The sequence below is a fragment of the Ostrea edulis genome, chromosome 3, assembly GCF_947568905.1.
Source record: "Ostrea edulis chromosome 3, xbOstEdul1.1, whole genome shotgun sequence".
Lineage (NCBI taxonomy): Eukaryota > Metazoa > Mollusca > Bivalvia > Ostreida > Ostreidae > Ostrea > Ostrea edulis.
The window spans coordinates 60,673,026-60,687,867 of NC_079166.1; the positions used below are offsets into that span (position 1 = coordinate 60,673,026).

The following is a 14,842-nucleotide window of genomic DNA, read 5'->3' on the forward strand; positions in this document are numbered from 1 at the left end:
TTTAGATAGGCCGTACATATAAACAAGTTTCTTTCATTAATATTTAGGAACGACTTAATTTACATATGCTATTTTACCGGGAACCTCATGCCTCACACGCGTACAGAGCACGAAGAGATGGAACCTGATTTACTTCAAAACTCTCACGTTAACCACAACAATTTTGAAGATACTGACTTCGGACCAAGGTTTAAAAAACTGAGAATAACTGATAATGTTCGGGAACTCCAAACCGTTTTACGTGACAAGTAAGTCAATTAACTCACGCAATCAGCAGAAATTTCTTTGTTTACAAACCCGTGGTAAAAACTTTCACGAAAAGTAATTAGTAAATAACATAAGAGAGAAAGAAAGTGTCAAGGATATTCATTAAATGTGGTATTCAGAGTGCGTTGACAGATCACTGTGTCCTGTAAATTGTGTTAGAATGTATTTTATTTTACATGGATACTATGGTGGCGTATTTCTGTCACTAGGCTTAATTACATGTAATATCTTGGACTTGTGATTTATTTATGTCGATTTGTCAGATTTGTCTCATTATTTTATCCACTTGTTGGATAATAAAAAATAATGATAAAAATGCTTTCATGTCTTAAATGATCAGAAGTGACATAATGTTCTGACAAGTCGACATATTTAAATGATCTGGCCTGATCAACAAGCCTAACCCTACCAACTTGAAGATGATTATGTCAACTTATCAGATCATATTGTCAACTTGCAATATCGTTTTGTCAACTTGTCAGATGATTATGTTAACGTGTCGGATAATATTGTCGACATTTCACTAAATGTTATTTTTGTTAAACTCATTTGTATACCCATTGATAGAATATATTGTGGCTGATCATCTTTTTTAAAGTAGGGGAAAATGTGACATTAGATGGGTCTGATCACCAGTAACCAGATAGTTCAGTTAGTAGAGCTCATGACCCAAAACTCAGGGGATATAGCAGAGCACCTGACCCAAGATTCATAGGGTAATAGAGCACCTGACCCAAAATTCAGGGAATAGTAGAGCACCTGATCCAAGATTCATTACATAGGGTACAGGTTTAAACCCTAGTCTGGTTCTTCCTTCCTGTTACAAAGTCGATGCATATTATTTTGTGACAGTTGCAGTGCGTGTAAGATACAAGTATATGTATCAATTGATTTAGCATTCAAACCTTTGATAATTTTCTATTTTTAGGTCAACGTCAAGAGGGGATTTTATATTTTATGCAGATCGATTGGTAAGAACAAAATGGAGGAAAATACAGAAAACTTACGTGGGAGAGGAACCAGTTGCTAAGTTCATTCTCATCTTAAATAAACTACTGGAACACTTCTTTCTAAATACAGATTTTATTGCCTTCAGTCTCACAATGTGCATGTCTATTGAGAATTTTACCACAGTAACTACTGCTGGACATGATTTTTCTGAACAGAATTAGAAACGAGAAGTTATAGAGACCAGGTGATGATGAGATCACATTTAATCGGCGTCAGACAAACAGACTATGCCAGTGTCACATTCCTATTGAAATAACAACTTTTAAATTTGAATTATTAATTCTTCTGTAACGAAAGGCTATAAGCTAGCCCTAACATTTGGCAAACTATTACTATAAAAATCTATCCACAACTTTGAACGATATCTTGTAGACAAGCAGGGATGTAAACTTAATAAAATGTGTATCCTGCATCTTTGTAGATTCGTCTTGTTGTAGAGGAGGGCCTGAATCAGCTTCCATATCGATTAAGCGAAGTTACCACTCCTACTGGTAAGTTCAAATCAAGTTATTATTCTCACAGTACGTACCCATCCAAGTCGTCGCTCCTACTGGTAAATATCAAGTAAATAGTCAAAATAAATCATATACAAATCTCTCAGAAGTTTGAACTCTATATTGCTGTCAATAGTTTTACTTTTCACTGTCTATAGAAATATAGGTGACATTCATATGTAGCGCCAAATTAACATTAACTCAAATAATTGAAGATATCTTCAATTATTTGAAGATATCATCAATTCATTTGATGCGCGCAACAATTGAATTAAAGATCTCTTCAAATAATTAATGATATCTTCAATTCTGAATTATTGCGCGCATTAATTGAATTGATGATATCATTAATTCTTCAGCTGAATTGATGCGCGCATTAATTCAGTTGATGAGAGCAATAATTGATTTCATGTGCGCATTAATTCAATTATTGCTCTCTTCAATTGAATTAATGATATCTTTAATTCATTTGAAGAGAGCAATAATTCTTTTAGAAAGAGCAACTATATAATTAAAGATATCTTCAATTCAACATATCCACAATTGAATTAATGATATCTTTAATTGAATTGGTGCTCTCTTTAAAAGAATTGATGCGCGCATTAATTCCTTATACAAAAGCATTGTAAATGATTTAAAGATATCTTCAATTGAATTAAAGAGATCATCAAATTATTTATACTGAACTCTAATTTAATTATTGCGAGCAATATTTCTACTAAATTGATGCTCTCATCAAATGAATTGAAGAGAGCAATAATTGAATTAATGCGCGCATCAAATCTATTATTGCTCTCATTATTTGAATTAATGCCCGCATCAATTGAATTGAAGAGAGCAATAATTGAATTAATGCGCGCATCAAATCTATTATTGCTCTCATTATTTGAATTAATGCGCACATGAATTGAATTGATGAGAGCAATAATTGAATTGAAGTGCGCATTAATTCATTTGATGAGAGCAATAATTGATTTAATGCGCGCATTAATTAAATTAAAGAGAGCAATAATTGAATTGATGATATCTTCAAATAATAGAAGATATCTTCAATTATTTGAGTTTATGTTAATTTGGCGCTCCATACATTCAAGTGATGTTAATACAAATGAGAAAACAACATTTGTAATGAAGGCAATGTAAAAGAAATTTTTGATATCAATATGAATTATATACAGTTAATTCTCGAATTATTGCCGCTTAATTCATCAACATCATTTTCATTATAAGACCGCATTTTCCAAAAAATGTTTTTCCTATTACATAAAATTCTCGTTAAAACGCTGATTTTGCTATTGCCATTTGCCACAGTATTTTTATTACAAACGTATATATATGAAAATGATAATTATCTCGATAAACCGCCATGGGTGCACGTGATCAGTGATGTGGGAAATTGGTCATTATTGCAGGCAACGAAATTACGGGGAAATACTCGCTAAATGCGAGTTGAAAATTGAATTGCGAGTAAAAAATCACAAGTGATGGCAACTTTTTGCGAGTGAAAAAAAATCCCGATTTTTTTCCCGGATTTCCTCGGTTTATTGGCTGTACTTTGGTGTTTACAATAATTTTGTCGTGTGCATAGAAACGCTTTACAGAATGAATATACAAGTATTCGAAAAAGTAATCGTGGATCGAATAAATAACTAAGGCCAAGGTCATCTCAGTCAGTGATGTTGAAGATGGCCTACTTCAAGCACACTTCGGGCGTCTCAGTGACGTCTAATTTAAATAGCAAGCATGTTGATCTTGTCCGTGTCTACATGAAACACATGACAGTGTTAGTGTCACCGTTTCACACGGTGTCCTTCTGTACTTTCTTAAATTCCTGTAAACAGCAATCGATTGAAAAATGCTAGTAAAAGCTCAATTCCGCTAGTTGGAAAATAATCCACTAGATAAAATTTGCTAATAATGAAAAAAGTTAATTTCGATCCCTGTTATTGATCTGCGGCGTACGCCTGGGAAAAAGGTACCCAGTAGTAAATTAACAAGATAATTAATATGAACTGCATGTAGTCCTGTTGTTTTTACCTCATCGAAAAATATATCAGTTTAGCTATATCTTCGCAACGAAAGATGTTTCATCTGTTGAATTTCTAAGAAGATATAAAGCAAATCATTACATAGCACGGAAACCTTCCAAAATGTACACAACAGGAAATTTCCAATTATTTTAATTTACTCTTTTATGGGAAAAGTCAATGAAAGGGAGGACAGTGGGTGATATTTTGGCTGTAAAGGGTGAAATACTCGTTGATCTTCATCCAGTTAATGACGGCTCACCTACCAGGAAACAGCCATGCGGTGTCAGAGGTGGCAAAAAAGTGGTCAATATGAGTATTGACCGGGCCAGTGGTCAATACTGGTTAAAACCGGTCAATACTGGTTGATTGAAAATTGTTTGGTTATTATAGTCTGTGTTGTTGGTTATTTTAAATGTTTCAGTGGCCATTATGGTAAATACTGTAATTCATAACATGCACTATCAGTTTATAATATACTTGCAAGTCATAATATTAAATAAATAATGTAAATGACTCAATTAAATAGGGGAAGATGTAAAATTTTATTGTAAAAATTAAAAACTGTTTCGTGGCCGTATTACTTTGGCACTGACAACAGCATTGCAGTCTTTACATCTTGCTGTGGTCTTGTTGTTGTCCTCAACAATATCATAGAAATTCCAAAATGTTTTGTTGAAGCCATAGATAGTATGATGGGGGAAGTGTTTTCTATTTCTGTTCAAATTCTTTAGTTTATCAAGAACTACCTATTGTTTCAAATCTTCATTTAACTGTTAAATAAACATTTTAGGGGGTGAGTGGGTGATGTTTTCATAACAATAACATGTACACTGGTCCCAGAGTTTCACAAACACTTGTTACATTTAGTTTGTACATTAAAGGAAAGATAACTCTTACATATACAAGAAAAGAGAAAAGTAACTCTTTCTCCCCAAGATGGCAGAAATTCAATTCATCGCCAAATCCGTTATAACACCATAAATTCAAAAGAACAAAAGGTGGCAGTTTATCTCGAGTTTTATACTGTAACTGTACCATATGGTATAGGAGCCTATTTTATTAATGCCTTAGAATAAATTAAATTTGGGACCTGATAATCTGACAAACTTCTAAAATTTAGACATCCAATCTGGATTTTGGAACATTTGTGCATTTTGAAAAACTAGTAACATATGTAAATGATTCTGAGACTATAATTACTCATCCAAGTTTTGACTTTAGGAATTGAATTTAGAAGTAAATTTTGAGGAGTAACAAGAGATGTGGATTGTATTACAGGTCAGATTTACACGGGACTTAGGTACGAGAAGGGGAACTGCGGAGTCAGCATCATGAGAAGTGGTGAGTCAACATTTACGCTACAGGAATTCCTGTTTTAACAGTAAAACCCTTAATTAGATAATTTTTATTTCAGTTCATTAAATAATGTTGTGAATTAACTACAGGCACAACACTGAATATATATAATTAAGGAGTTTGAGCAGTATTCTTGTTAGCTACAGAACTGTAACTCTCAAGGGGGGGGGGGGGGGGTCTGGGTCTGTCCATTTTTTTCTCAGAAAGCTACAATTCTGCAGCTATAGTCCTGTAAGCCAATTAACTTCTAACTTGATACCAGAATTATACCTGTTAAAAGTTACTTGAAAAAAATCAAAGTTGTGGATAATGATATTTGCTCTTTTTGTGGACACTGCTCTGAAAACTTTGAACATATTTTTGTGTTTTGTAACAAGGGAGGAACTTTGTGGGAACCAACTAAGCTTACATATTTATGAGAAAACAACAAACAGAATTGGTTTCAATGTATTTGATATTAGTTTTGGCAATTGTCCATTACAAAATTCAAACAAAGTGATAAATTTCATAATTTTATATACCTAACAAAACATGTTGCAAACAAAACAGATTACCATCTTTTGAGAGTGTATTACAATATATCATAGGATGAAATATAAAACTGTATTACAATATATTATAGGATGAAATATAAAACTGTATTACAATATATCATAGGATGAAATATAAAACTGTATTACAATATATTATAGGATGAAATATAAAACTGACCATTGTATATTTTTTTTAAAAACTGCAATTTAAAAAAATTCAGTATGATCTGGGCTGTATGGAAGATATTTTTGATTAATGTCTTTCCACTCTTTATATCGTTTCTGTCAACCTTGTTAAGATATGATAATTATACTATGGTATGCGTGTGAATGTGTGTATGAATGTTTAATATTATCAGATACTAAAATTTGCAGTTAAAAATAACTTTTAAACATGTTTAAGAAAACTTTGCAAATACTGTTTTCTCATTAACTGTAATAACATTTGTCATTGAAATTGCACATTCATCATCATGTATCATGTAATCGATAATGAAAGTGTTCATCACTTACAAATACTTAATGCAAACAGTTTTACCATTGGAGATTGGGAATTAAAGGTGTCTCAAATAAGCTTTACAATTCAAGATGTTTTATATTAATGTAATCATTCCAATACTGTAAACGAACTTATATGTTTATTAATCAGTAAATATAGATAATGTAATAAATGCTGCATCAGATTTTTCCTGGTTTTGTTTTGGACAGGAGAAGCCATGGAACAAGGACTCCGAGATTGTTGTAGGTCGATACGTATCGGGAAAATCTTGATTCAGAGTGATGAAGACACGCACGAAGCCAAAATTGTGTACGCCAAACTTCCTCCAGATATATCAGACCGCAAGGTTCTGCTGATGTACCCCATTATGAGTAAGTTTAGAAGCCATTATAGTCATTGTATGGAGTATACGGATGGTTTGCAGGATATGTTGGATTGTCTATCTCGGAGTTAAATCTCCAAGGAGACGAATGTCAAAAGTGTTTTGGGGGGTAGCTACCATGATTACACAGAAAGGTCACACATTTTTCGGAGTTATGATGAAATCACAATATTTTTACATTCAATAGTTTAAACAGTTCTTGGACTAGAGTTTTGAGTGCATATTTCATTGATGTTTAAAGAGACAGTATAGATCATTTGTATATTTTCTTTCTCATTCCTAATCGTCTTATTCCTTTTAAAAATCATAAAAAAAGAGATTAAAGAATTATATTCATCAGCTTGTTTGTCAAAAGTTACACTAGGAGCCAACTTATATAGCAAGTCCAGGAAGCAAAAATTCAGGGGATGTAAGATTATAATTGTTTTATAAGCTTGGAAATAAATGCAGATAAACGCACAAAATTATAATTATTTTACAGGAAATGGTTTGTACAAGTCATTTGGACTCATTTTACTTCTTTTAAAGAATTTCAAGAAAAGGACTTTTATTATTGCTTTAAAGAAGCATTGAAAACAACAGGTGTCAATTTTCCTTGACCTAAAATAATTATTCATCATTTGAAAGATACACTGTGTATAAGCAAAGAGAAAAATGAACTGCACATTTTCTAAAATACATGTAGTTTTCAGTGACCTACTTTTACTTTCCTGCCATCAAACAATCATAGGACCACCTGTCTTTGCTGTGAAACTTACGCTTCACTTTGCATCACATACAGCGCTGACTCAATTTTTTTTTTTACAGAATTAACAAACTGGTGACATGTATTTAAAAAAGCAAATTAAAACTATTGTCCTTGTTCCTAAATCTGTCAATTTTTTACTAATCTTTTGAGTTATTACCCATCTATTGATCAGCCTGACATCTTATTTGTGTATGTTATCAGGTACAGGAAACACTATTGTAAAAGCCTGCACAATCCTAACTGAGCACAAGGTCCCAGAGGAAAACATCATATTGCTGACTCTCTTCACAACCCCACAGGGTAAGTACATTCATTTCTCTCTCATAAACTCACAGGGAAAGAACAATGTAAATTCCCATCACAACCACACAGGGAAAGAACAATGTAAATTCCCATCACAACCACACAGGAAAAGAACAATGTAAATTCCCATCACAACCACACAGGGTAAGAACAGTCAATTCTCATCGCAACCCCACAAGGAAAGAACAGTCAAATTTCTCTCACAAACTCATAGGGAAAGAACAGTCAATTCTCATCACAACCCCACAAGGAAAGAACAGTCAAATTTCTCTCACAAACTCATAGGGAAAGAACAGTCAATTCTCATCACAACCACACAGGATAAGAACAGTCAATTCTCTCTCACAAACTCATAGGGAAAGAACAGTCAATTCTCATCACAACCACACAGGGTAAGAACAGTCAATTCTCTCTCACAACCACACAGGGTAAGAACAGTCAATTCTCTCTCACAACCACACAGGTTAAGGACAGTCAATTCTCTCTCAAACCACACAGGGTAAGAACAGTCAATTCTCTCTCACAACCACACAGGGTAAGAACAATCAATTCTCTCTCACAACCACACAGGGTAAGAACAGTCAATTCTCATCACAACCACACAGGATAAGAACAGTCAATTCTCATCACAACCACACAGGGTAAGTGTTAATTCTCATCACAACCACACAGGATAAGAACAATGTCAATTCTCTCTCATAACCCCACAGGATAAGAACAATGTCAATTCTCATCACAACCACACAGGGTAAGAACAGTCAATTCTCATCACAACCACACAGGGTAAGTACAATCAATTCTCATCACAACCACACAGGGTCAGAACAGTCAATTCTCATCACAACCACACAGGGTCAGAATAATTAAAACTACAGCATGAAGGCAATATTTTATAGTCATTGTATACTGTAGAATCGTTAAATTTGGTGGAGATTGAGTTTTCGTGGATTCAATATTCATTAAATTGAGATTTCTTCATAGACTAGGTTGTTATTCAGATAATATTATATTTGTTGTGATTATTATATGTATATAGCTGTAGATAATCGTGTAATAATCAGACACCTGTATCATAATTTTGTTTTTCAACTTCCAGCTGTTCGCTTAGTCCAAAACAAATACCCAGACGTGACCATTCTGACCTCAGAAGTTCATCCTGTGGCCCCGAACCACTTTGGACAGAAGTACTTTGGTACTGAATAATGGTTGTTGGAGTTTTGTTCAATTTTCTCTGAAAATGTTGACAACAAATGTCATCAATTTTTGGTGAGAAAAGTGAAAACACACCTAAGAGCGGCTTTTTAACACGCCTGCTTTGAATTCATTGCCTTTTTTTTTCCTATTTTTCATGTGGGAGTTTTTCACAAGTTGCTGATGAATCTTGATAAAGTCTCAGGAATTTAATATGAGAATGATTTTTGTCATTTCTACTGTGTGGTATATTATGTTCTGAATATTCAAAATCCATAGATGCATATGGAATTAATAAATGTAAAACTCTAATACATGCAAGTCAATGGTGCAAGACAGTGTGAATTAAGAAGTCAATGGTGCAAGACAGTGTGAATTAAGAAGTCAATGGTGCAAGACATTGTGAATTAAGTTAGTGAAAGGTACTGTAATTTTTTTAATGACAAAATATGTGTTCTTCTGCAAAACATGCAGAAAAATCAATTGTGGATCAATTGTGAGAGAGATACACTCCAAATTAAGTATTAATATTTTACCTTCAGTTTCATCTTGTATGTCAACCAGTAGACGACGATTCACGATCCTGCGGTATAGGTAATAGTCGTTATCATTTCATATCCCCAGTATTATATATACATTATTACCTGGCATTTTCACATCACTGCCCTATCAAATTGGAGGCCATTTTATATCGACCTGAGAGCTGTCAGGCTTGAGGTCTGATATAAAGTGACCGAGTACTGATGTAGAGATGATATGAAATATATATCATGTTATGATTAATATATCAGTGTGCTTATAAAAAATTTGATACAAGTGAAGTACTGTATGATTGTGTTGCACTGTAATACGCTTTTGAATTGGACATAAAAATACTCGAGAAATACAGTAATCGATTTCACGTCATGGTATAATGTTTCTTGCGTTGCACTGTATCCGCATCAAATGTGGAGAAACGAGGCTTTTGGTGTCAAAATTCAGGAACGTACAGACTGTGACATCAAGATGTTCCTTAAAATTGATGTCGCATCCATGAAGGTGGAAAGGGTTGTAAATGTTTGATAAAGCTGAAGGTGGGAAATATTTTTCATTATAATCAGGTAGTGTGAACTTTCAGTATTTTTTATTTATTTTTTTTGGTTTAAATTGAGTAGGGCATAAAACAGTATATTTTGATTAATATGTATACAGTATATGAAATTATAAAAAGTTCTTCAGTACAAAATTGGAGCTGTTACAACTGTATAGTGTACCTGTACAAGCAGGTGGTGATTGTAGTACTTAATGTTAGTACAATTGTAATGAAAATCAAATAGAAAGGTCAAATGTTGATGCTATTTTATTGTTACAAGTATGTGTCACTGTTACAGTGTAGTTCAATTGCAAAATGAAAATGTAAAAAAAGATAATAGAATTTATAATATACTGATCCGCAAATGAAATGACGTCACACAATTCATATTAATAATATCAAAAACTTTTATGTTAAATGGGATTCAAGCAGAATCTACAAAACTCTATTATTGATCAAATTTTATCTACTTGGATTTTTCCAGCATGTTTGAAGTGTGACATTTCTTTTGCAGTTCATTTTATCTGTTTATAATGTAACATGTATATTATTATATGATGATGTAGAATCTCTTAATCAGTAGATGGTAAAGAAACAACCATTTTGTTCAGACGAGACAGTGATGTTTGTCATTTTGGCTACAGAGCTTCTGTATGAATGCAATGTTTTCGGATTTTTTTATTAAATTTTTTTTTGTCTGTGTAACATTTATTATACTGTATATTTTTTTGTAACATGTATGGCATTAGATTTTCAGAGTCACAGTCCTCAACATGGTTAACTCATACACTGTTAATCGGGTTTTACATACACATCTTTACAGTGCTATCATCGTTATTCATGGTCGCTTTATGTTCATGAACTCAGATTTTTGTTGAATTAAGATCCCATTAACAAAGTAAGATCAAAACACTATTGTGCAATGTGACATCCCGTCAATGTTTTGTCCATTACTATGGTAACTATTGTAACGAAGTATTTTGTTTATATATACACTGATATTGAAAACTGCCTTAGAGTTCCGTTCACATAGATATACAGTACAAATTCCTCTGTTTTAAATCAGAAGTCCAGCAATTCTGTCAATATTTGTCTTTTTGCGAGATATCAAGACATTAAATAAATGGTATCCATGATTTACAAGTTTTCTCTTTCCATGGAGGATCTTAGATATTGTAGACAGGACAGTGCAGTGCATCAAATTTGCACTGAATCAGTATTGTTTATACCCTGAGAATTTATATAACCCTAGTTCAATGTCATATTATAAACAAAGTCAGTTGATAAAATTAAAAAAAAAAAAATTGGGTCATGTCGGGATTCCGACAGAAATCCTGTCCTGGATTCCTGTATTAGATCCTGTACTGGATTCCGACCTAACTCCTGTACTGGATTCTGACCTAAATCCTGTACTGGATTCTGACGTAAATCCTGTGCTGGATTCTGACCTAGATCCTGTACTGGATTCTGACTTAGATCCTGTACTGGATTCTGACCTAAATCCTGTACTGGATTCTGACCTAGATCCTGTACTAGATTCTGACCTAAGTCATGTGGATTCTGACCTAAATCCTGTATTGGATTCTGACCTAGATCCTGTACTGGATTCTGACCTAAATCATGTGGATTCTAACCTAAATCCTGTACTGGATTCTGATCTAAATCCTGTGGATTTTGACCTAAATCCTGTGCTGGATTCTGACCTAAATCCTGTGCTGGATTCTGACCTAAATCCTGTACTGGATTCTGACGTAGATCCTGTACTGGATTCTGACCTAAATCATGTGGATTCTGACCTAAATCCTGTGCTGGATTCTGACCTAGATCAAAAAATCTTTAATAAATGTACTGAACATGCTTGTTGAAATGTTTTCTGCATAGCTATCTACATGTAAAGCATACTGCCTAGAGGGATAGGTAAGGCAGATTAATGACTAGTATCCATCTGATTTAAAGACGCTCGTTAGTTAGACATTTGAAAAGAAAAGCATCAATACAAATTTAGTTTATTTGTGTGAAGGCTTAAGTGATCTGTCCGTTTGAGTGTTGTAAGATAAAGTCATCACCCTTTTCTCCAAAACCATTGGACCAATTTCAGTCAAACTTGCTCAAATTATCCTTGGATAAAGGGGATTGAAATTAATTCAAATGAAGGGTTAAGCTCCTTTCAAGGGGAAGGTGATCAACACAAAGCAAAAGCATTTATATGCAAGCTTCCTGACATTTTGTAAATTCAAGTTTGTTCACATTATGGCTCCTGGGGGTAGGGTGGGCCAGAATAGAGGATCAAAGTTGTATATGCAGATATATACAAGTAGGAAAAATCTTCGCGAGAACAATAGGGCCACAATCAGTCTTGTTATATACTTTCAATTTCATCTCTTCTTTCTTTAAAAGTTTGCGGGCGTATATCACATGATGTATGCCCGGAAACATTCCGGCTCGCAATCACTACGTCACAATCGCATTTCTACGCTGTTAATTTTCAAGTTTTTCATATTTTACTTGGTTAAACCAATAAAGAAATTCTTAAAAATAAAACTATTTGTTAGTTTCTAAATGAAATTGAAAGTATATAAGGCCAAGTAAAATTAATTAGTAGATTATCATTCCCGCCCGCCCCTCGAAAATCGCCCCGCCCCGATTTTTTTTATTTTTCAAAATTACGATATCCGGATATTTTTATGTCCAGTCTGGTATCGTAAACGTACTTTGTTTCACTTTGCCTTTTAGAAACCCAAATACACATGTAATCATGATTTATAAAGCCTTTTCTCAATGAGAGAAGGCATTTTCGAGGTCAAGAATACCATGGCGAAAAATAAAATCCTCCCATCCGCCCCATTTTTTCTGTGAAATTTGAATGATAATCTACTAATTAATTTTACTTGGCCTAATAAAAAGGTTATAGACTTTGTATGGGAAAATATGACGACCTCGTTTTTTGTCGCTGACGGACCGAGCTTGTCATATTTTCCCATACAGAGTCTATAACCTATAAATATATGCAAGCATCTCCGGGTAGCGCAAATTCAAATTTATTCAATAAGAGATCACAGTTTTCTCCAGAACAGCAAGGTCATGTTGGTCATACTGGTATTGAGGCATTCGCGTGTTTTGTGAATTCAAGTTTGGTTATTTCGTGATTCTCTGGGGATAATATGGGGTAAAAAGTTTTCATGAGAATAAATCTTTTAAATCGCAACAGTTGAATAACAGCAGGGCCAAGAAATGGCCTCTTGTTTAATTTCAAAACAAATGTAGATCAACAAACATAATCATATCAATAATACTAGTACATATTAAATATAATTTCCATTGAAAATACTACAGTAGTACATAAAAATGATTCTTATGAAATTATTTACAGTAGATATTCAGTCAAATATATACCTAAATTGTACAAGATGTTTCTATAACACTGCATGTACTCTCAAGTGTGGCTATGTTTGATTATGGCAAATTTGACCTTGACAAATGACCTTTGAAAATTTGATGCTTCGAACCCCCACACGTCAAGAATCTTTCACTCATATATGAACATCACCAGCTGCAAGAAGTGCCTTTATACATATGGCTGTTTCCAGACTTCGGTGAAGTGCCACAAATTTTGACCTACTTTTAAATGGCCTTACAGCTTTAAGTGATGTACCACAGATTCTGCCCTCTACATTGGGTTCAGGGCCAATTTTTACACAGCTGCCAAGATTAGGGACATAACTCAGGATCACACAATTGCAAAACAAACACAAGTACAACCAGTCTGAAAATCAAACAACTTTGACATTAGACAATACATAGTAATTCATTCACATGTACATCTACATCTTGACTGTGATTTACAACCATTTTGTAACATGCAAGTCATCTCGGATGTCACTTCTGAAGGGTCGCATAAAATTGCAAATAACGGAGAAAATACAAGGAAATAAAACGCCTTCAATGACGTGTATTTCATTGTAAAATTGTACCTGTAGTTTGCACACTTTGCAGCACTATAAGGTTCATAAACCATTCTTGTCTGTCACTCCCAGTATCCCCTCTTCATGATACATGCCCTCCATCCCTAGGTACATACTGGGGTACTTCTCGGACCCCCGACACTTGGCCTTGTGTCTCTGTAGGTGATACTTTGTGTAGTAGTCTTTGTCACACGAGTCACAATGGAAGTTCTTCTGCCCGGTGTGAATGAGTGTGTGTCGTTTATAGTTTTGTTTTTTGGTGAAGGTCTTTTTGCAAGACTCGCACTGAAAGAGACCAGTCTTGGTGTGTATTTTCTCGTGAAGTTTTCTATCTGTTTCTCGGTTGAATGTTCTTTCACAAAATGTGCACTTGATTTTTTCCACTTTATGAATTCCCTTGTGTGATTCTAAATGTGCCTTTTGCCGAAAAGATTTATGACACAAATCACACTGGAAATTTCTTTCACCTTCAAAAAAAATAATAATTGGATAATTAAGAACTGCTCCCCAAAAAAATGCAAAATACTCCACAACTGGAAAATGATTGGATAAGAACTGCTGCAATAAAATACACATACATGTATACTCCACAATTGGAAAATGATTGGATAAGAAAAACTCCCATAAAATACACAAAATATTTCACAACTGAAAAATGCCACTCGTAATCTTGAATATTTACATTTATACATAATTACCAATGTTTTGTCAATAACAATAGTTCAATATTTATTTATCCTCATACAAAAATTTCATCCTTACATCAGAAAGAAGCTTCCTTTGTATGGAAAGCTATTCAGAGCAACAGAGAAATAGTCAACTTCTCTGAAAATTCTTGATTAGCAAGAGTAGTTTTGCCCAAACCTCAAAATCTTGATTGGGGGGGGGGGGGGGGGGGGGGGGGGGGGGTATCCTTCAGTACACAGGTTTAATGCATCGTTTCAACTTTAAATTTCTACTACTATTCACTACTCACCACTACTATCAAGTTACA

At 33.9% G+C, this 14,842-nt stretch overlaps 2 protein-coding genes across 2 annotated transcripts in view; one reads left to right on the forward strand and one right to left on the reverse strand.

The window, feature by feature from the left end:
* Positions 1 to 50: 50 nt before the first annotated feature.
* LOC125673435 (uracil phosphoribosyltransferase homolog) lies at positions 51 to 11,022 on the forward strand. Its single transcript, XM_048910002.2, has 7 exons — positions 51 to 248; positions 1,196 to 1,238; positions 1,700 to 1,769; positions 5,081 to 5,143; positions 6,400 to 6,561; positions 7,522 to 7,620; positions 8,720 to 11,022. The coding sequence occupies exons 1-7, from the start codon at positions 88 to 90 to the stop codon at positions 8,824 to 8,826; spliced, it is 705 nt and encodes a 234-aa protein (XP_048765959.2). The 5' UTR covers positions 51 to 87; the 3' UTR covers positions 8,827 to 11,022.
* Positions 11,023 to 13,094: 2,072 nt separating this feature from the next.
* LOC125676728 (PR domain zinc finger protein 4-like) overlaps positions 13,095 to 14,842 on the reverse strand; it is a 16,622-nt gene continuing 14,874 nt past the window's right edge. Inside the window, 1 exon segment of the mRNA XM_056158413.1 lies at positions 13,095 to 14,315. Within this exon segment, the coding sequence (XP_056014388.1) occupies positions 13,891 to 14,315 (425 nt within the window). The 3' untranslated portion in view covers positions 13,095 to 13,890.